The sequence below is a fragment of the Dermacentor andersoni genome, chromosome 1, assembly GCF_023375885.2.
Source record: "Dermacentor andersoni chromosome 1, qqDerAnde1_hic_scaffold, whole genome shotgun sequence".
NCBI classification, from domain to species: Eukaryota; Metazoa; Arthropoda; class Arachnida; order Ixodida; family Ixodidae; genus Dermacentor; species Dermacentor andersoni.
Genome location: NC_092814.1, coordinates 164,137,055 through 164,160,129, shown reverse-complemented (window position 1 = coordinate 164,160,129; position 23,075 = coordinate 164,137,055). Strand labels below are relative to the sequence as shown.

General features: G+C 44.7%; 1 protein-coding gene across 2 annotated transcripts in view; it reads left to right on the top strand.

The window, feature by feature from the left end:
- LOC126547337 (solute carrier family 35 member C2) overlaps window positions 1–20,243 on the top strand; it is a 74,909-nt gene extending 54,666 nt beyond the window's left edge. The window contains exons 7-9 of one of the 2 annotated variants that reach the window (XM_055062691.2): window positions 9,336–9,465; window positions 10,107–10,186; window positions 17,978–18,113. In XM_055062691.2, coding sequence (XP_054918666.1) covers window positions 9,336–9,465; window positions 10,107–10,186; window positions 17,978–18,028 — 261 coding nt within the window. In that variant the 3' untranslated portion in view covers window positions 18,029–18,113. Of the gene's footprint in view, window positions 1–9,335; window positions 9,466–10,106; window positions 10,187–17,977 lie in introns of both variants that reach the window. The other variant, XM_050195305.3, reaches the window with a different exon arrangement.
- The last annotated feature ends 2,832 nt before the right edge of the window (window positions 20,244–23,075 follow it).

Genomic DNA, 23,075 nt, shown 5'->3' with positions numbered 1-23,075 from the left:
CTTAATGTCACTGCATAATCACAGAAACTCTGTACTAACTGAGATTTATTCCATTCTTTGCACAACATCTATGTCTCAGCAGCATGTCATTATATGCTGGGTGCCTGAGCATAGGGACGTAGAGAGTAATATGCTGGCTGACCACATTGCCACATCAATTGCATTGCAAGCTACCAATCCTACCACTGCTGTCCCTGCCCTAGATCTCAAGCCTTTTCCCCGAAAGAAACTGTGAAGCCACTGGCAGCTCTTGTGGGACGCTGAAACAAATAAGCTGCGCGTAATTAAGCCACATTTATGTTCCTGGCCCTCCACAGTGAGAACACACCAAACTGATGTGCTGTTCTGTTGACTCAGGATAGGGCACACATATGGCACACACAGTTTTTTGCTGACTGCTAGTGAACCTCCGACATGTGGTAGATGTGGTCCTCCATGTCCTCGTGGAGTGTCGGGAAGCAGAAGCTGACAGAAAGAAACGCTTTCCTCTAGCATACTGGCAGTACATCCCTCTTTACCTGGTAATCTTTCTTGACCCAGAACCGTTTTTTGACACCAATGCAGTCCTAGATTCCTTGAACGATGTTGTCTTACATGTTACCAGCCCCGTAAATTCGTTCGCATACTCTCTCCTGAGGATGCCACTAGGATAGTAGTTTTGTATAGCACATGCCTCCAGGTCCTTGCATTTCAAGGGCTTTGTTTAGGCAGTAGTGCTTCTTGTAAATGCTTGCCTCTGACATATTTTAGTATGTCATCATTCTTTTGCAATGTATTTTTCGTGTCCATAGTACACCTCATTAGCCATGGCCATTATTTTATTTCATATAGATTTTACACACTTTGCAGTGACCTTTTTTTTTTTGTCTCTTTACAGCCACGTAACATGCACCTCTCATAGTTCATCGCTCCACTGCAAACTCTTTAAAGCTGGCTTGGCACTCTGGCCATACTTGGCCCTTGCGCCACTGAACAACATACATTCATTCATTCAGAGAGAGTCAAAACCATTCATCCTGCATTTAAGTATCTTGGGGAATGAGGTCTTACATTAATTCACGAGTGAGAAAGGTGTCAGTTTTCTTTCTTGCTTTGGCTAGATAGATGTGTTATTCATCACTTGCCAAAGTAACCTTGCACTTGATTTCAGTTGTTATTGTAAGTGTGAAAGTACAGTGCACATAGTACATTAATGCAAAAAAGGAGGTCTCAAAGTCAGAAGATAGTGCTGCTGTTGTACATCAGAGAAGTATCACTACACTTGTTGACTGATCTTTAGGGTGCTTGATTTTTCTGTCCTACTCGATTATTCAGACATTCTGTGGCATTGCCATTTTCTGCATAGAACAACTTGTAATAGCAACTGAAGTTTTAGGACACCATACGGTGTCTTGCTCAATTTTTCAGGCATGATTTGTGCATTGCATTGCGAAAATAATGGCCATGAGCAATGCAAATGCTATTTGGGTTACCTTTGTTTTTGTTTCGTGACAGTTTCTCAGCTTTCTATGTGCTGCGGCCGCTGAACTCGGCACCAAGCTATAATCTGATTTGCTGACACCACTGAAACATGAATTGGTTAGGCCTAACTACCTGAACAGTGTTGCAATGGAAATTTTTGCTCACCAGCAAAAATTTGTGGTTAGTGAGCTGATGTGGGAAGCTTGCCGCTAATGTGTTTGTATGAGTGGCTCCTTACAGATTGCGCCTTGCATGCACAAGCTAGACTGACAGCTGTAGACGTGATGTTCAGGTCGCCAGAAGTTACTGCAAGCACACCTGCCATGTTTGTGTGCTTACTGGACAAAACAAGTTAAGCTGGGTGTAGGCAGACAGCTCCGAAGTTAGTTTGTGCAACACAGCCTAAACTGCCAGCACTGTATATTCAATGTTGCATGCTACAGCTGCAATTTGCTGCATCGCGCAGCATGCAACGCTCCATGGGCTACATAATGGGAAGATTTAAAATGCTTCTTTGGTCTCAGGCATCAAGAAAACTACAAATATATATCATTTCACTGAAGTACAATGCTGACCAAAGTCTGTGTGTGAACTTTCTCTACTACTGTTACTGTAATAAAGCAAGAAAATAATCTTTTAATTTTGTAATCTTACAATAGCATTAATTCAAGGAGACAACATGAATGCAATGCACTACCCTCCTTAATTTTGCCTTTGATTTGAAACTTTTACAATTACATTAATTAAAGCCAGATGCATGTAGAACCATCAGTCATTGGCATAATTATATTGTTGCCTAAAATTTTCAAGAAAATGTACGCTAATTTGTGCAATAACATTGTGTCATCCCGGGCAACAAAACAAAGCACTTGTGATTTACTTTTCAAGTGCTGCAAGATGACATCATATCGACGGTGCATCATCAACATACCAGACACCAAAAGATGTTACATTTCAACTTATGTGTCCAGTTAAGTTAAAATAGTTTTTATGTGAAAAAACTAAAGGGGATGGTCACTTTGTACATATGCATAGAGATGCTGCTTTGTGCGTTTAACTATGGCATATAAAAAATAACATTTTCATGTTTGTAAAATACCAGTCAGTAATAAGAACTAACATAGACAGCCATTTCATCTTTGGGCTTTCTACGTGTCTTAGGAGGATTAAGGAGCTGTATTTTCAAATAGGTTCTTGTGAATTGTTTACTTCTTTCGGGCAGGCTGTGCTGCTTTTTTTTTTTCTGTGTGTGTGTGTGCATGTGCATGCGTGCGTGTGTGTGTCCAGCGGTATGAGCAGCGTACTGTGCTTGTAATAGGAGCGGGGCTAGAAATTTATTTAAAGCTGTCCAACTTTCCGCTTCTGAATTAAATCAGGATCATTGTCTTTCTCTTCATTCTTTATTGCCTGTCACTTTGAAGCTGCAACTTGTCATGTTTCTGACTCAGTAAAATGTTCCTAGATGCGGTCACTATCTGACTGTTTATTTACTGCCTGAAGCTTAAACCCCATGAGAGTGATTTCGTTTGCGACATCGAAGAGTGAAGAGTGACGTCTTCGAGCGATAAAACGAGCTGTTACGTGAATGGATCACTCGTTCTTGTTGCTCATTCGCTCAGTTCTGGAAATCTAGAATTTGTCGCTCATCGCCCGGAAGTGCTATGAGCAACTAGCCAATAATGTGAAGTCTGAACAGGATACTACTGGTTGTCATACGGAACAAGCAAACAACTGAATTTTGATATCTGCAAGTGTAAAAAGCCTACTGAAAGACCTTCAGAAATACTTAATGCTGCCCTGTGCAGCAAAAGAAATAAACTCAAATTATTAGAGCATATGTCGCGCTAGTTTTTGTGTGTATTTGCTGCCCTCATAACAGCAACACCGAGGAGTCGTTGCTCATGTCGTCGTTCACTTGGGATTCAACTTGCAGATGACGAGTGGGCGTGACAGCCAGCTCCATTGCGTCGCTTGTCGTCCTCACGAACCAGATCGCTTGCATGGGGTTTATTCTTTCTAAATTGCTTGCCAATGTGTTCAGTCGCAGTAGATTTGTTCTTGTCACACACAAAGCTTGGAAAGGAGATATTCTGTACTTCGTAATAGCTTGTAGCAAAGGCTTATTGTCATGTCTGGCATCCAAGAACTGGGCGGCGTAGACGTAGCGTCGAAAGAACGTTTATTCCTGTTACTTGACAGGCAGCCAACAGGTTACATACTGCGCGCGGTGGGCCCGTGCGAGCGGTCTTTTAAAACCAGCACGGGCTACCCGATAAGAGATAGCCGGGCAGAGAGCATGCGCAGACAGCACGCGATAACACGCGTGCTTGGTTTCGCGCGCACACAACATCTCCTTCCTCCTAATGAGCACAAAGTCCTTTTGCCACATTATACAATGCAACTAATGCTATGGCTGATATCTGTCAGGAGGTCGCCGGTCCCTCTGTGGATAGCGTCGCTCCCCTGGAGGGTCGGTCGTTGTCGCAGGGGCCGCAGCTGGAAATGGCTCGTTGGCGCTCTCAGGATCCCTGAAGTCTGGAATAAAATCTTCCGTAATGCTCTGCTTTGAGCTGTCGATGCTGAGCAGTAGCTGGTCTTGATGACGACGCCAAATGAGCACCCCATGATTCGTTCTAACGCGAACCTTGTATGAAACGGGGCCAGACTGCTGAATGATAGTGCCAGGGACCCATTTCTCAGGACCTCTGTAATTCCTCACGAGGACCTCATCATTGATGTTGAAAAGTCGCTCACGTGCCTTGCGTCGCACCATATCGGAGAGCTGTTGCTGAGCCACTCTTCCCCCGACAGAAGGCTTGACTGCGTCGAGTCTCGTGCGCAGTCGTCTACCTATGAAAAGGTTTGCTGGAGTTTCTCTTGTAGTCGCATGCGGCGTGTTGCGGTACGTCACCAGGAACGTCTGTAAGGTTGCCTGCAAGGAGTCTTGGGGTCGTCCTTTCCGCAACGCAGATTTCATTGTCTGTACAAATCTCTCCGCAAGGCCATTCGTGCTTGGATGGTACGCTGCACTCACGATATGACGACCACCGAAGCCTTTGACGAAGCTCTTGAATTCTTCGGAAACGAACTGTGGTCCGTTGTCGGTCACGATGGTCTCGGGTACGCCAAAACGCGAGAACAGGTCTTGGAGACACTGAATTGTGTGGTACGCCGTAGTCCTCTGCATGACATAAACTTCCGGCCATTTTGAGTGTGCGTCCACAGCAACAAGGAACATTTTGTCTTTCATGGGTCCAGCAAAATCCAAGTGAACTCTTTGCCACGGCGAAGTCGGCCATGACCATGGATGAAGCGGAGCCGGTGCTGGTTCGTTCCGTTGCTGTTGACACTCTGCACATTTCTTCACGTGTTGCTCTAGGTCCGCGTCGATACCAGGCCACCAGACGTAGCTCCTCGCGAGTTCTTTGCATCTTACGATACCGGGATGACCCTGATGAAGTTCCTCAAGCAAGAAGGCTCGGTGTTTTGAAGGCACAACTACTCTCATGCCGTACATTAAACACCCTTGATGAACTGTGAGCTCCAAACGCTTGTCGAAGAAATGTTTCAACTCCTTCTCAGCGACATGCGACGGCCAGCCAGCACTTGTGAAGTTCAGTACCTTGCTTAGTAATGGATCACGCCTCGTTTCACGAGCGATGTCTTGGCCTGTGACAGGCAGCGTTTCCAAACGAAGCGAATAAAAAATTTCGCTTTCTTCTTCTGATTGCTTTTCGCTGCTGTCGAGCGGCAAGCGCGATAAACAGTCTGCTTCCGCATTATCGGAAGATTTCTTGAATTCAAGAGCATAGTTGTAGGCTGACAGCGTCAGCGCCCAACGCTGCATGCGGGCAGCTGCCATCGCGGGAATGCCTGTTTTCGGGCCGAGAATTGTTTGCAGTGGTTTATGGTCAGTCACAAGCGTGAAGAACCTACCGTAGACGTAGAAGTGAAACTTCTTTACGCCGAATACGAGGGCAAGGGCTTCTTTCTCGATCTGACTGTAGTTCTTTTCGGCACTTGACAAGGTGCGGGATGCGTAGGCAACCGGTCGAACTGATCCATTTATCATTTTCTGCGAAAGAACTGCGCCTATACCGTACTGAGATGCGTCGCAGGCAAGTTGAAGCGGTCGCTTCGGATCATAATGGGCAAGAACTGGAGGGGAAGCCATAGCTGCTTTTATCTCCGTGAAAGCAAGCTGGCATGACGCATCCCACGTCCACTCCGTTGTTTGCTTTAGCAGCCTGTACAACGGCTGTGCCAAAGTCGAGAGACGCTGAACAAACTTGCCGTAATAATTGACCATCCCAAGGAATGACTGCAGTTGCTGCTTGTCTTTTGGAGCAGGCGCATTTAGTAGTGCCAGTACCTTTTCGGGCGATGCGCAAACACCCTCGGCGTTGATGACGTGGCCCAGATAACGGAGCTCTCGTTGAAAGAACGAGCACTTATCGCGCCGGATGCGCACACCGCGTTCCTGCAATCTTGACAAGACGGCTTCCAAGTTACGGAAGTGCTCTCGCTTGGTCTTGCCTGTGACCAGGATGTCGTCAAGGTAGCAACTGACTCCTTCCAACCCTTTCAGCATGTTGTCCATAATTCTTTGAAATATGCTTGGGGCGGACGAAATGCCGAAAGCCAGACGGTTCATAGTATACAAGCCCTTATGCGTGTTTATCGTCAGTAGTTTCCGGGAGCCTTCCGCCATAACTACCTGCTGGTAGGCCCTACTCAGGTCAATCTTCGAAAATTCCTCCCCTCCTGCAAGCGCTGCGAGAAGGTCATCTATCCGAGGTAGCGGGTAGCGGTCTACTTCTAGACAGGGATTGACGGTGGTTTTATAATCGCCACACAGTCGGAGGCTTCCATCCCTCTTCATTACCGGTACCAAGGGCGTTGCGTATTCGCTTGTAGCAACAGGCGTTATGATGCCAAGCTTCTCCATTTTCACAAGTTCCGCTTCTACTGCACGTTGCAGAGCAAAGGGAACGCTTCTTGCCTTTACAAACTTCGGCTGTGACCCTTCGCGAAGGACAAGCTCGGCCTGCTCTTCCGTGATGGTACCTAGCTCATCCTTGAAAAGTTCGGAATGGCTTTCTAGCATGGCTTCCAGCTTTTCTTGCCAGTGCTTTGATATTTCTCGAGAGAGACCAAGGTGATTAAAAAAAACTAGGTTCTTCCAATCCAAACGAATATCTTGCAACCATTCTCTGCCGAGGAGTGCCGGTCCTGTAGAGTCCACGACGTACAGGGGAAGCTCCACGCACTGGTCGTTGTGGCGCACGACGACTTTCGCCAGACCCTTCGGTTTTACTATGGCCCCAGTATACGTGCGCAGCTTTAACGATGCTGGCTGAAGTCGCTTACGTGGAAACAACCTCTGGAATTCGCGCCATGATATGACGGATACGGCTGCGCCGGTGTCAAGCTCCATCGTCAGTAGGACACCGTCAACGTTCACGGGTACAGTAAATGGGTCTGCGTTGAATGATTTAAGTGAGACAGACGACTCGTTTCGGACGGACGTGAGCATCTTCACACGTTTCCGGAGCTTTGCCTCCCTAGCTTTCTTTCCTTTCCTGCAGGCGCGTTGAATATGCCCTTTTCGGTTACAATTGTAACATGTATCGCCGATATGAGGGCATGCTTCGCTAGAGTGATTGGGTGACCCGCAACGGAAGCAGCTTGCCGACATCACAGACTGCTTTTCGCCTCGAACCTTATTCACTTCGTACGCCGGGGATGCGCTGTTATGCGTGAACGCCGCGCTAATCGTTGCAGTTTCCATGGCAAGAGCTCTATCTACGGCCTTTTGGAAGGTTAGCTTTTTGTCTTCCGTGAACAACACACGCTGAATGTCCTCGCGGAGCAGGCCGCAAACGAAACAGTCCCGGAGCGCTTCATCCAAGAAACTTCCAAATTCGCAACTCTGCACCAGCCTTCGAAGTTCCGCGACAAATTCGGTAATGGACTCACCGCTTCGCTGTGACCGCTTGTAAAATTTAGCACGCTCTGCGATGACAGACGACTGCGGTGCCAGGTGATCGCTCAGGAGTTTCAGGAGATTGTCAAACTCTCGTGACGACGGTGCGTCCGGTGCCGTCAGCGACTTGAGCAGCGCGTAGGTCTTCGCGCCGATGAGACTCAGGAACGCAGGAACCTTCTTTGCTGCTGGAACATCGTTGACCAAAAGATAGGCTTTCAACCTTTCCTCGTACGAGCGCCAGTCACTCGTGGTCTCGTCGAAAGGTTCAATGTGGCCGATGTGACTCATGACTCACTTGGAAGTTTCGGCTGCCGTGATGCCAGTTTCAGGAATTTCACCGCAGGGAAATCTTCGTGGCGGGAAGCTTTTACACAGAGGCCAGGTTCTTCACACTGCGAATTCCGTACGGCGGTCATCCCATCCTCGTCGCCAATATGTCATGTCTGGCATCCAAGAACTGGGCGGCGTAGACGTAGCGTCGAAAGAACGTTTATTCCTGTTACTTGACAGGCAGCCAACAGGTTACATACTGCGCGCGGTGGGCCCGTGCGAGCGGTCTTTTAAAACCAGCACGGGCTACCCGATAAGAGATAGCCGGGCAGAGAGCATGCGCAGACAGCACGCGATAACACGCGTGCTTGGTTTCGCGCGCACACAACACTTATCATCGCTAGTCACTCACTTACTATCTGAACCATCACAAAACGGTTAGCTTTAAACATTTGTGTGCTTTTGGTATAGTGCATCATCCATGCTTCGGCACATTAATTCAAGAGTGGGCATAAGTTTGAGTGTCAGCTGCAGTCAATGTGTGTAGGTAACTTGCAAGAAACCTACTATGCCAGGAAGTAGTGCTACTCCTTTTGTCATTGTCTAATGAGTGGTACTCACTCTTGCCAAAGTGCTGGGGCTCGAGTCCTTTCTTTGGAGATTATCAAAACACTGCTGGCACGTGAGTGGATTTGTTTTTATCCTCGACAAAAGCTGGGCATTGCGAAGGGCTGGCAACACAGGCATACCTTATGTAGCAGTGATCCGTGAACTTGGCCATATGGATCCATTCCACTATTTTCCAGTCACTATTTCTGTAGCCAGCTACTAGAGACGTCTTCCTTCTGCCATTCCACGTTTTGCAAAAATGGATGGAACAGACTGCATTTGCGATTCCGCAGATGCATTTCCGACAGCTGATTGCACAGTAGCAGGGCAGAAGCGGTAATGGTTTCACATTCGTGCGCATTTGAGGCAACGTGCGGCGTGCTGCCGAAAGTGCTCTCTCGTTCCTGTAGCGCAAACTACTCCGTGAAAAGGGTCTATAGAAATTGCCATTGCAAAGGGGTTTGATCAACCAAGCATTAGATCGACTTTATTTTATGTCATAATTTACTGTATGTTTCACTGTTTTACTATTTATTCATTGTAAGGATTTTCCTCTGTGCACATAAGGGAAAGCTAAGCTGTGCTTCAAACTTACTTGCAGCACCTGGATGCTATTTTGTTATTTTTCATAAGTACGTAAATGGTGCAAAGCTTTTCTTCTGTTTACTGTGTTTTCTAACGTGGTGATGATCTGTTACTCACGTAGAGGTCTATGAAGAAGTGGTCCTCCAGTTTGGGGTCAGAAACCACTTGATTAGGATCATCACTCAACCTGTATGAGTTCATCTGATGTCTGTGATGACATCAATGTCAGCATGAACATGCAAGGCCAGGTGGCATGAACATTTCAGGAACAGGAAAACAAACATAAGCAGAGAGAGATAAAGAAAAGCACAACACTAACAATTGGGTAGGGGAACATGGTATGATAAGACAAGGTAGCTAAATAATCAAACAGCATATTATTTCTGGTGACCTTATGTGATCTTATGGTGGTCTCTTACAGGAAGTTTGCACGCTGTACCTGGCTGTCAAATACAGTGGAGATGAGATGAGCTCAATGAATGTGTTGGGCTTAATCATCTGCCTTTTGGGCATTGCACTGCACATTGTTGTCAAGTCACTCAACACTAATGGTAAGAGGTCGCAATAATCTTTATTTTCTTTGTGACAGTGGCTTGTTCAAGCCGGTTTAGGCAAGTGTTCATATCTGCTGTTGCACTTGCTCTCAGTCTTTCGAATGTATGTGCTGCTTCTGCGTAATGTGGGCTTGCACTACCCTTTAATATGCTTTCCTCCACTTATTCACTTTCATAACCACGCATTACTCTTTCTGTGCACCAAAACTAAAAAAATTATGCAGTAACCACCCCTTTTATGCGAGCCAGCTTCATTTACAAAATATGAAGCTTATGCCGTTTTCCATGCAGCGATGTGCAGTTGCACTTGGTTACTTGTAGAGATATATACGAAGGGCAAATTGGTAGCAGCATGTTGCCTTGTCTTTTGTTTTGTATATGTCAGCATAACATCAGTTACTGTGTCTGTTTTGCTGCAAGCAAACCATAAGGACATGCAAACTCAGCTGGCATAATGGCATATGGAAGCCATTTTCTTGTCTGGCCTAACAAATGAGGCAACCTCTGCAATTGTGTGTGCATCTTCTTAACTTGCTTACTGTGCTTCCAGGGCAGTAACAATGCATGTGCTCTTGTTGCTTCTCTGTCACTTGGCTTAGCAGCACCCTTGTAGGCAATGACTTGCCGTGCTATTTCAGGGCTGGGGCTCGATTCCATCATGCGAGTCACGTGCATGCTTCTTCCTGGATCGCTTCTTCCGCTTTTAACATGCAGAAAGGTATGTGGTGCCTGACACTGCTATTCTAGCTTGCATCCTGTGCTTCTCAATGTCCTCTTGTCAGATTGTAGACCCTAGCAACAATGACAGAAAAGATAGCAACAAAGTTCCTTATGATCAATACGACCAGGGGACAAAAAGATACATGACCCGAAGTTCTCACAGCTACGATTTGATACAGATAAAACGAACACCTGTGCAATTTTTTTATCATGTGTAGATAGTGCACTAGCCATAGAAATTAGCTGTATGAAGCACAGTACAAAAAACACACTAAAACATGCTGCACACAAAACAGACTAGAGGTTGTTACTTCCACCTGACACAATAGCTCAGTGGCTGAGATGTCTCCTAACCACGAGCTTGCAGCTTTAATTTCCAGCCATGGCAGCTACATTCCAGTTGGGCAGAATGCAAACACACTTGTGTATTCAAGGTTTAGATGCATATTGAAGAACCCGAAGTGGTCAAAATTAATTCATAGCACTCGCTACAACATCTCCTATAGCCCACTGTGTAGCTTTCGGGCATTCAATTTTAGTTAAACGTTAATGAAAGTCTTTTCCTGGAGAAGCTGCGTTACAGAAAGCTTGCTGGTGTACTTCAATCCTCCCATAGCTTTGCGAGTTGTTTGCACATCTGAAGCAAGATGTCCCCATCCTGCGTGATGGAGTTTCGCTCTGTGATCAGCCAGGCAAATAGGCTGTTTTCTGACTTCCTTACCCTCAGCTATAGTAAATGTATGGCTAATGAGGGAAAGTATCTTTAGCAACCGATATGTTGAGAAATCGTCATCATCATCAGACTGTTTTATGTCCACTGCAGGACGAAGGCCTCTCCCTGCGATCTCCAATTACCCCTGTCCTGCACCAACCGATTCCAACTAGCGCTCGCAAATTTCCTAATTTTGTCGCTCCACCTAGTCTTCTGTCGTCCTTGATTGCATTTCTCTTATTTATTTATTTATTTTCAATACCCTAAGGGCCCCGAGAGGCATTACATAGGGGGGGATACAATCCACACATGATATTTCAGCGTAATAAAAATGACTGAAGGCAATAATCAAGCACAGATTTCTGTAAAAGATACACTCTGTAAAAAAAAAAGATAATACCATTTACCATTACCAGGTCCCATTTCTCTTGATACCCATTCTGTAACCCTAATGGTCCAACGGTTATCTAACCTGCGCATTACATGACCTGCCCAGCTCCATTTTTTTCTCTTGATGTCAATTAGAATATTGTCTATACCTGTTTGCTCTATGATCCAAACCGCTCTCTTTCTGTCTCTTAACGTTATGCCTAGCAATCTTCGTTCCATCGCTCTTTGCGCGCTCCTTAACTTAGTCTCAAGCTTCTTTTTCAGTCTCCAAGTCTCTGCCCCATATGTCAGCACTGGTAAAATGCACTGATTGTACACCTTCCTTTTCAATGATAATGGTAAGCTTCCAGTCAGGAGCTGACAAGGTCTGCCGTATGCGATCCAGCCCATTCTTATTCTTCTATGAATTGCCTTCTCATGATCAAGGTTCACTGTGATTAATTGACCTAGGTAAATGTACTCCTTCACAGGCTCTAGAGGCTGACTGGCGATCTTGAGCTCTTGTTCTTTTGCCCGGCTATTCATCATTATCTTTGTCTTCTGCATAGTAATCTTCAATCCCACTCTTACACTCTCTCTGTTAAGGTCCTCAATCATTTGTTGTAACTCGTCTGCATTGTTGCTGAATTGAACAATGTCATTGGCAAACCGAAGGTTGCTGAGATATTCGCCTTCGATCTTTACTCCTAAGCCTTCCCAGTTTAATAGCTTGGAATACTTCTTCCAAGCACGCAGTGAATGGCATTGGAGAGATTGTGTCTGCCTGTCTGACCCCTTTCTTTATAGGTATCTTCCTGCTTTTCTTGTGTAGAATTAAGGTAGCTGTGGAACCTCTGTAGGGAACCTCTGTAGATATTTTCCAAGGTATTTACATAAGCGGTCTGTACTCCTTGATCACGTAATGCCTCTTTGACTGCTGGTATCTCTACTAAATCAAATGCCTTTTCGTAATCTATGAAAGCCATATAGAGAGGCTTATTATACTCTGCGGATTTCTCGATAACCTGATTAATGACATGGATGTGATCCATTGTAGAGTATGCCTTCCTGAAGCCAGCCTGTTCCTTTGGTTGGCTAAAGTCCAATGTTGCCCTTATTCTATTGGACATTATTTTGGTAAACATTTTATATACAGAAATACAATTAGGTGCTGTTGATTTGTGCTTTTGATCATTCAGAGCACTAAGGTGTTCTGAAATAGCACCTGATCTCTTGTCGAAATGGTGATTGAAGAGCGGCACATACCCAGTCTATTCATAGCCCTGCTGGCTATATTGTTGGAGTGAAAGACGTTCATTGAAAAACTGCGCATACCCAGCGCATTTGTGGCACAGCCTGCTGTAACGTCTCATTGCTGTCCTTGAGGCACTGAGGCATGGGTTCAGCACTGCCGAGCAACGAAGAAATTTAGGATATCTTTTTTTCTTTTCTTTTTTTCATTATAAAGCGGCACATTCCCAGTGGCAGTTACCTAGTTACCCAAGTTGGCATTAAAGAGGTGGTTTTTTGGTATAGTAGAGTTGAATAAAAATAGTGTTGCTGACATTGCTCACTTGAGGGTGATGGTGATGTCACACTGAAATACTTCAAGTACGCTATTTACTAAAATAAGCAAAAGTTCAGGTCCCTCAACCATTTGGTATAACATGGCATGACCCTAAGCATCACATAATTGTTTATTCTTTGACATACTTCCGTAAGGTGTGCTGCTGGCTCAGGTGGGTGTCCAAGTATGAGAGGCACACAATATATAGAGAAGCCAATAAGTAGACCAGATAAAATGAAGTCAGATAACTAGGCGCATATAAATGCAAACTCATCCATGACCAAGTTAAATATAAGTACATATACAGGAGTTGCCAAAAATGCAAGACTTCCAAAGACTGCATGAAATACAAATTAATCAGAAAAAAAGAAATATGGGAGGCACATAAAATGCAATATGTAAATGCAATGTGCCAAGAGATTATAGAAAAACCATGAAAAAAGTGGTTGGAAAAATGAGATGCTGCACTAAGGTGCAGCATACAAGTATTACAGACATGTAAATCTGTGTTCACATCAATGCACCAATGCATCAGATGCACCATGCAAAGTCACTATGATCATGAAGCGTTTAGCATATTGTCAGTGACTAAAGAATTTGTTAACTACTCAAGGCATGATAATCCTAAGGAATTATTGGCCCATGAAATTGACTTTAAATTATTCACTTGCGCCCACCCACCCACCCAGAGATTGTCAGACTACTATAATGCTACACCGTTGTTAGCACATTTATGACCATGTTTCTCAGCCATTTTTCCAAGACTTTTAAACCAACTAAGTATGTTGAGTCAAGTACCAGTTAGCTGCTGCTACTGGGGTGGCCCCAGCAGGCATCAAGCTAATAGTAGTATACTAAGAGGCACTCAACTCTATAGACATGCTAGAAAGCTTTAGATTGACAGTGCACACTCGTGAGCATCATCGTTTTGCAAAACTGTGGCCCTTGATTGCTTGTAGTGTTCATGGGAAGGTACTGGAGGCTCATGCTCCGAAATGTGGCCTGCGGCCCATCACCATGCTCTTGGCCTGGTTTGCCACGTTGACAGTCGGCTTTAAAGCTTTTAAACTGAAAAACATGGCAGCGCCTCATTTTACTAGCTGCCTAGAAAATGGCTTGCATTGCAAGCTAATTACAAGAGATGGCTGTGGCCACGGACATTGTTTAAGAGGAGTTGTAATATTATTTCCAGCATGAACACACCCACTGGCTGTCCTCTGCATGAATGCTCAGTGAACATACCCATCATCTGCTCGTGATTTTTGTTGGGAGCTCTCTTGTGGTGCCAGTGTTCTGTAAATGGCATTAGTGTGGACAGTAGTATAAATTATGAAGCAGGAAATGGAACAGCAGCATGCTTTTCAGATCACATTCCAAGTTTCTTTTAAAGGAGGTGCTGTACAAGCCAATAACTATATCTAGGCCTGCATTTTCAAGCATGCTACATTAGCTTCCTGTGAATGATACTACATCATTGCACTTGGCACCTCAGCAATCATAAGTATGCCAGAAAGAAATATGTGGTTCTATTCTGGTCTTCTATGTACTATGCACTCAAGGACAAGACGCACAGAAAAAATGCTACAAGCACACAGCGTTCACTCACAACTGAAAAATTTATTGCCACTGTATGTGATGTAAATACCTGTGCATTTTGATATTTGAAGGAAATAACAAAGAAGGCAAATGAGAATTGATATTGGTAGCCAGGAGTAACCTACAAGTCGTATTGTTTAACGGTGGCAATGCTGAATGATGAAACCAAAGGGTGAGGGGAGGGAAGGGTGTTCTATTCTGCACAGGCAGTTTTCTTCTTTCTCCTCTTTTTTTTTTTTTTCAAAATGGAACTTAATCCTGGCACTGTAGTGAGTTAGCACATGCGCACTCATCCTCTCCCACACAGCTTGATAGGAATTTGATGTGCAACATAATAAAATACCATGAAACATCTTTGCTTACTCTGTTAACAGATTAGAACAATCTTCACTGGGAAACTACTAATAGTGCACAACATAGCCTTCTGAAAATTGATAATGATGTGTGGTCTTCCACATAATATATTTTGTGGCATCTTTTTGGGAATGAATATCCCAAAACTGGTGCTTGTCTTAGTATTTCTGGCAATGTACATGGATTGAGCAGTGACACATTTCAATTCAAAAATACAAACAGTGTACTGAGGTAATTAAGTTTCAAAAATTAATTCGTATATTTTATTTATTTGGAAAGAAGAAATGCAAATGAAAAAAGAATTTCATTTCAAATGCTCATTTCCATTGCTTCAGCCACTATGTTCATGCTGAACATGATAGTGTAGATTAATTGTTTGGTAATGCAGCTCCACAATGGTTACCCAGAGATTTAAGATGCAGTATAGTGGACAATAATGATTTGTAAACACTGGTTAATAAACTGCTGGTTCTGGACAGAAAGAATGAATACTGGAGTTCTAGATGCAGCGTAGTATTTCTGAGGCTGTTGTTGCACTTTATGCAGTCTCAACTACATCAAGTGACGTAGAAATGAAAAGTTCAGGATACCAATAATGGTTTGCAAACACATGGCAGTTTGTAAACTGTACCTGCAGTTAGCAGGAATGCTCTGGTCAATGACTTCATGTATGTTTTTATTGTATGTTTTCATTGACCGTCAGTGGTGCAGCCAGAAATCTTTTTCTGGGGGGGGGGGGGGGGTCATGGGCACGTTGCAAGTGCTAGGCGGCGCCCTGTCTTTCCGACCCCTAACGCCATCTGACGAATAGTTGCGCGAACGCGGTAGGATTACTCACGGCGTCAGCTCACGATGCGTGTTTGGCGCCCTGTCAAACAGTAGCGATAGCGCGAAACAGCGTGCCAATATTAATTTTAACCGGGTTTCGGGAATTACAAGATCTTGACAACTTTTTTCGTGAAAAGAATTTAGAGAAAGGAAGTCGTCTATTTGAAGTGGGGCACGTCTACGACGTGAGGAAAGTGTTGAACTCGCACTGATCGGAAGTGACTGCTAGGTGTATTCCGCAAACGAAAAATAACGCACCAGCGAGATGCGTGAAACTCAGCGTAAGTTACTTCGTTATCTACGGTGTGGTCGCATGAAATTATAGGTGACATTGATTCTTGAAGGTCGGCGACAGCAGACAAATCCTAGCGGGTATGGGGAGCTGCGATTGCCGTGCTGGCATCGCAGGGAAGTGCAAGGACGCCGCGGTAGTTTCCCTGTACATACAGGACGGCAAATGCAAATCGAAAACATCTCATCAAAGAATGTGGGGCGTACGAACGACTCGTAAGACCTACCCGAGGTATTCTAACGTTGCTCTCCCCAAACACAAATAAAGGTGAGGGACTTACCAGTTGTGTTAGGCTACGCTGGGAAAATATCTTCGGCCAAGTTACTGAAAGTACGATACTTTTATGTTGCGATTTTTCAGTGCGTGCAAAGGAGGTTCCAATAAACCACGTCGTCAAAAATTTTGGTGATCTCAACTGCCCCTTAGTTGGTATGCTGGACACAGAAGGGTGTACGCCAGCTCAGCCAGCTGCAACCCCTCCTCAAATCTCTCAGCAAGCCGTAGCGCTGTTTGAATGGGAGAGGATTGGGAAACAGTTCCACAGCTTTACTGCAGTGCAGTGTGGAAACAAACTACTTTGTTTGCTGCATATCTTGGTACGCACTGCAGGTGTCCCGTTGCTGCCATCATTGCTGTAAAAGCAAAGAATTCAGCGTTAACGGCACTTGGCATAATGCCGGAACATAAAACAGCTTATGGCGTCGGACGAGCGCTATCCAGTGTTGACGCCGTTCTGCTTCATACGGTCGGCTTGGAAACCTGTAAAACTTTGTTCCTCGTGAGTTGGTGTACGTGCTGTTGCAGCCCACTACGCAACAGCTCGGGTTGCACTTCGGCATTGCTCAGAAAAGGCAACAGCTACGTGCGAAACAGTGCACAGACAGGCTTTCTGAACGCAAGCGGGCCGGTCGTATCCTGCCGGTTCCGCGCTCGCCGCCGCGAGGGGCGCCCTAGTAGGCGCGGGAACTACGTTCGCAAGCTGCCTATGCACATGCCCAGTGTGCCACCCCCTGACTGCACTGCTGTTGACAATGATCGGAAGTTCAGACATTCTTCGTTATGCCATTTTAATTTGGTATTTTCATTGAGTCACAAAATCATATAGAAGAAAGCATGCTACCACGCAGGTAAATAAACAAGTTTTTATGTGGCTTCTGATGTTTCAAAAAGCAAGTATTTTAATTACTTTTCCTCCCTCTAGTGGTTAGAAGTAACACTGCAATAATGGCTAAGTCAAAGGTGCCTGGATTGTTATGCCTGCATATTACCAGAAACATAAATATTGAATGCCAAAGATGTGCTTATGTTGTGACTGAGACTTAAGACAAGGCTGGCAAGTAAAGTCACAGTGTGCTTGATGCCATCCAGAAAATGAATAATACAGAACAGTGCAGCCCAAGAGTATTTAGCTGCTTTGCTTTGTACAGTTATTGTATTTGGAGACTGCAGACTGCTGTTAGAAAAGTATCTTATCATACTTATGCCTTTGCTCATCTTAGCCTGCAACAGGGGGAAATATTGACACATTGCGAAAGAAACAGAAATTTACTTGGACTTCAGATGTCCTTATAAAGCTATAGGTTCAGAGTTACTTTGTCGAGGCTAGCCTGCTTTTTATAATTTCTTAGAGGTTGCGAATGTAACTCCCGTATTCAGAAATGTATCTTAACTTGAAGCCCACGCTTGACTTTATTTAAAGTATGCCTGTCGTGAACTCACCAAAGGAAACGCAATGAGCGTCTTAGACATGTTCACACGAGGCGTCATTTATATCAAGTCAAGCATGGGCTTCTAGTTAAGATGCATTCTGAATATGGGGGTAAGAATTTAATTGCTATACTGTGAACTCCTGCGTCAATAAATGTGAAACTGAACAGTTGTGTGGGCACGCACATACATGTGAATGGGCTGTTTGCTGGATTAACTATTCATGAAAATTGCAACAGGTCAATTTTCAACCCAAAGAAATTGCAGTAAACACATCCTTTGTGTTATCAAGCCATTATCAAAGCTGAAACATGCACATGTTTCCAAAAGTGTTCACATTCTGTCATTGTAATGTATATTTCAGCGGAAGAGGATACCGTTTACGAGCGTATGGGGTCAGAGCAAAATCTGCTGAATGCAGGCAATGAAGTTGGTGAAAACAGCGATGAAGAAGTTTGTCACTTTGAAATGCAGCCACTGACAAGAAGACAGCAGGCTCAGCGAATGGGCTTATGATCAGCCAGATGCTGCAAGCCTGCATTGAAACATTGTGTGCCCAACTGCTGAAGCTCTGTAGTGGCCTGCATTTTGCAGGTGCACTGAACACTGGAATATTCTGCCAGCAGCCAATGGGATCAACACATGTAGGGAGGGAAACAAGACTGTGTTTATATTTTAAGATTTCGCAAATATTGTATGTCTTACCTGTTCTTGTGCTTGCATTTTTTTTTTTCTGTAGTCCTTAAACTTGTGTGTTTTTCTTCATTAGTATGGGAACACAATTCGTGAGCACACTGGGCATAACTAATGTATAGAAAAGCATCCAATGACTCTATGACATTGCTACCATACATGGCATGCCATGTAGCAAAAGCTGAGCTTTATAAAAATGTCCATTATGTGTTTGTCCTGACACCGTCTTTGTTTTGACAGATGTGTGAATTCAGAACTGGTAATCAAATTGGTGATTAGTGTTTCTGCTGAGGTTCGGCAAGGGCCTCGATATCTTTTTAATGTTCTTTTTTTTTTTTTGCTCTCCCTGTATTTTTTTCCTACACTGTAAAGAGAATGCATAAGTTGTAAACAAAGCTGAAAAATCTTTTTTTTTTTTGTCTTTTTTTCATACTTCATAATAACAGCAGCAGCAACATGGACATAGCCGCATCTAAACATGTGATGTTCATATCTGGTGCTCATGCTACTGACATCTTGAATCTTTCTCTATTGGTGCCTTGTCAAGACTTTTGTGACTATCGTGTAGTTGATGCGGCCTGTGTGTCAACATCTGTGTGCTTCTGGCTGAAAAGGATTTTGCTCTTTCAACTGACTGAGATGTTGATTAGTGAAGTTACCATGAACTAATGCTATAATTATAATTAATGTAGTCTTATACACCACTACCAGATGTGTCAGAAATGCCCAATGTCAGCAGCAAAAGTCCTGGGCGTTTGTTCACTTCAACTGAATGGCTTGATTTTTTTAATTATGTCAAGGTTTCATGTGACAGGCTGTGTGCTAATGCCATGTACTGTTCTTCATTACAAGAAGAGGTTCTCTTGTCTCGAAGGAAGTAGCTTCGCTGTGTAATGTAGTCCTGTCTTGGACACCGGTGTTGGTTTCGGAAAAGTCATGCTACACAGCAGTTTGTTTAGTGCACTGTACAGAAAGTATGGTATGATAAATATTCGTGGCAGCCTGCTATTGGTGTTTGTGCTGCCTCAGAGATGCGCTGTAATAGTCATTATTTGTATTTTTTTTCGGAAAACCTAGAACTAGTAATATCGGACCATTAAACATGATGCACATTGCTTCTAGCAGTGTGTGTCAATTTTTTTTTCTAAAACTGAAAGCAATATTTGTTGAGAGGTAAATATGCACAAATCTATGCTAGTCCTTGTAAACACTAGTCTTATAGGGCTGAAGACAAGACATGAGCGTTAAAAATTTGTACAGATGCATGCTATTCCTGTTAATATGTCTTTAGTTGTACATACTGCCAGTTTTTCAGGATGCCAAATATGTGCGAGTATGAGCTCACCTGTATGGCACCTGTAAGGCAAGATTCACCCCCACTCCCCTATTAATCTTTCTTTTTAATAAATAAGGACATATGGCAAGGTTCCTCACCCCTTTTTATCCTTTTACTAAGTTGTACTATAACGCAACTTTACTACATCTTAAAACTTGTCACCAACCAGACAGGCTTCTTTGCAGATGCAGCCATTACTTGACATCTTGGGAACTGCACAAAGAACAATACTAGCCATGGCATACATAAGCTGTGCTCGTGTTTGTCGTGCCTAGTATTATGTACCAACAAAGTCAGTTTAAAACCCTTCTGCAACCATTACTCTTCTATAAGGCAGGTCACAGACTGCAGGCAACTGTGCTGCAGTGTTTATATAGCAAGATAATTTAATTAAATTTACGCATGTTTATTTCCTATGAGAACGAAAGGAATCAAGTCAGCATTTCTATTTTGCTTTATAGATATTCTATTTTGTGTTCTAGTGTGGTGGTTGGAAAATGCGATACATGCTGCATTCCGCTGATGTTTTTCTTTATGTGTGTGTGCCCTGAAATACTTTATTTTTTCTAGCAATAAAGCAATGAATGTGGGAGAAACTGCAGTGGGTGTTGTGCATTTAAATAAATTGTGTTCAACAAGACTGTCAAGCAAATATTGTGGCCCAATAAAAAAATACTGTTGCATAGATAAACACAATAAGCAAGTTCTGTATAGGGCCATCTACTGTTAGGGAGAACAGTTCACTAGTATTCAGCTCCATAAAACACCAACATTTCTTCTACATTATGGGGAAATTTTGGCAGTATAATACGCAGGTATTCATTGACGAGAAATTATCATGTTGGCCTTCGTTCCAAACTGAAACCATTACGAGTGCTTGAACACTACTGAACGGACTCCTCCAAGAGTGGATGTCCCTTTACAAGGTATGCGCACAGAGTTTATGTATCACACTGTTCAATACGTGGAGGTCCACTGGCTCTGTGCACTTATTTGTCATCTTCACTGCAGTGACCTCCCTCTATAGTTAAGTTTTACGTAGAATCTCGTTAATTCAAACATGCTTAATTCGAACCGACGCTGTGGTCCTGTTGTGAATCAGCATGCGCCGCTGACACGTGTTTGTTTTGTTAGATTCACCGGCCTTGCCTCTTGTGAATCGGCAGTGGCTGCGGCTGACGTCACAAGATAAAGACTATAAAAGCTACACTAACCTTTAATAAAGCGTTCGTTCTTTGCCAACTGCTTCTCGAGTTACTTCAGTGGCGACGAGGCTGCCCACCAGCGGGCCGTGCCTGCTCCATGGCGGCCCACGCCGGACCACCAGGTTTCGACGAAACGGAAGACAGTTGGGACGCCTACCAGGTGCGTCTGCAGTCCTACTTTGAAGCTTACGATATCGTCGACTCGAAGAAACGACGAGCCCTGCTAACGGCAGCCTTAAGCACGGCAACAGTCGGCATAATAATGGTACGGTGCGCGCCGGCGAAGATTCAAGACCTTACCTACGAGAAGTTGCTTGAACTGCTGGCAGAACACTTTGCGCCACAGGGCAACGAAATAGTGGAGTCCTACAAGTTCTTCACCAGATGCCAGCGTCCCGACGAGGCAACGAAGGACTTCATTGTGGAAATTCGGAAGAAGACCTGCAGTTGCAACTTTGGCAAGGCACGGGACAGGATGCTATGAGACAGACTTGTTTGTGGTCTACGTGATGCCGGTGTTCGTTGGAAGCTTTTGGCCAGACCTTCGCTGACGCTGAAAGAAGCCGAAGATATAGCGTTAGCAGCAGAGATGGCAGCTCTCAACGTTGATCACATGGAGAGGACACAGGATTATGGTGACGTCCATGCCGTGAGGAGCAAGGTGCAAGGTCAACCGTATTACCACAAGACTCATCCGAGCACTTCTCGACCAAGCGAAGACGTCGTTTGCCCGTGCTGTGGTAGCACTAAGCACAAGGCAGCAAAGTGCAAGTTTCGCCGGGCGGAGTGTTTTCACTGCCGACGTAAAGGGCGCCTAAGATGTGTGTATGGAAACAAGGGGTGGCCCTTTGTGAGGAGCATTCTTCAGAGAGCGACGGCAACGAACTTTGTCTACTGAGTTTGTACACTAAGTCGGTAAACTTGGTCAAGCCTGTGGTTCGCACCCTCTGCTGGAACGGAATTCCGCTGACAATGCAAGTGGACTCCGGATCGCCTGTCTCCATCATTACGTGGAAAACATACTGCAAGCATCGGCATGCCTGGCCTGCGCTCCGCGAGACGTCCTTGCAGTTGTCCTGCTTTCTTGGCAAGCTTCCCGTGAGGGGTCAGCTGAAACTTCCGGTCTCGTACGCGGGAAAGGCCCTAGATGCAACTCTAACCGTACTGCAACGCGATGGCCCGAACTTGTGCGGGCGAGATGTCATCAGCGCATTTGAGCGTAGCGGAAGGCCCGTCTTCAGCATTCTCGGCGAGGAAACCTCCGGTGAGCAAAATGTCCCTGACAGTACTTTGGTTAGTGGACTCTTAGAGGAGTTCGGCGATTTGTTTATGCCAGGTCTAGGGCTAATTGATGGCCCTGCGGTCCATTTGCGGTTGCGGGAAAATGCGATGCCGCGGTTCTGCAAAGCACGTTCTGTGCCGTATGCAATGCGGGAGCAAGTGTCAAATGAAATAGACTTGTTAAGCATGGCATTCTCTCGCCTGTCGACAGTGCAGAGTGGGCCACGCCTTTGGTTCCCGTTATCAAAAAGAATGGTTCCATTCGGTTGCGTGGCGATTTTAAGGTGACCGCAAATGCTGCATGTGTCACGGAGCAGTACCCATTGCCAAAAATAAGGGATATCTTTGCAAACCTAAACAGTGGTGAAGTATTCAGCACCATCGACTTGAAGGATGCTTACAGTCAGTTGCCGCTTGACAAGGAAACGAAGAAGATATTGGTCGTAAACACTCCGAAAGGCCTGTTTTGCTTTAATAGGCTTCCTTTTAGTGTAGCCTCTGCTCCTGCGATTTTTCAGAGACGTATGGACGGCATCCTGCAAGGCATTCCGGGCAGTCAAGTATATCTGGACGATGTGGTAGTCGCGGAGAAACGCGGCAACTGCGAGACGCTGCGTGAAGTTTTCAGACGTTTCCGGCAACACGGTGTCAAGCTGAATCCGCAGAAATGCGAGTTCCGACAAGCAGAAGTTGAATTTCTCGGACATCGTATAAATACGAACGGATTGTTACCTAAGATGGACAACATTGCTGCAATAATGAAAATGCCGAAGCCAACCGGTGTTGCGGAACTACGGGCGTTTTTGGGCTTCGTGACCTACTACCACTCGTTTCTGGGAAACTTGGCTACTGTTCTAGAGCCACTGCATGAACTGCTAAGAAAGAACACACGCTGGCAGTGGGGAGCGAGACAAGATAACGCGTTCTGAGCAACAAAGCGGCTGCTA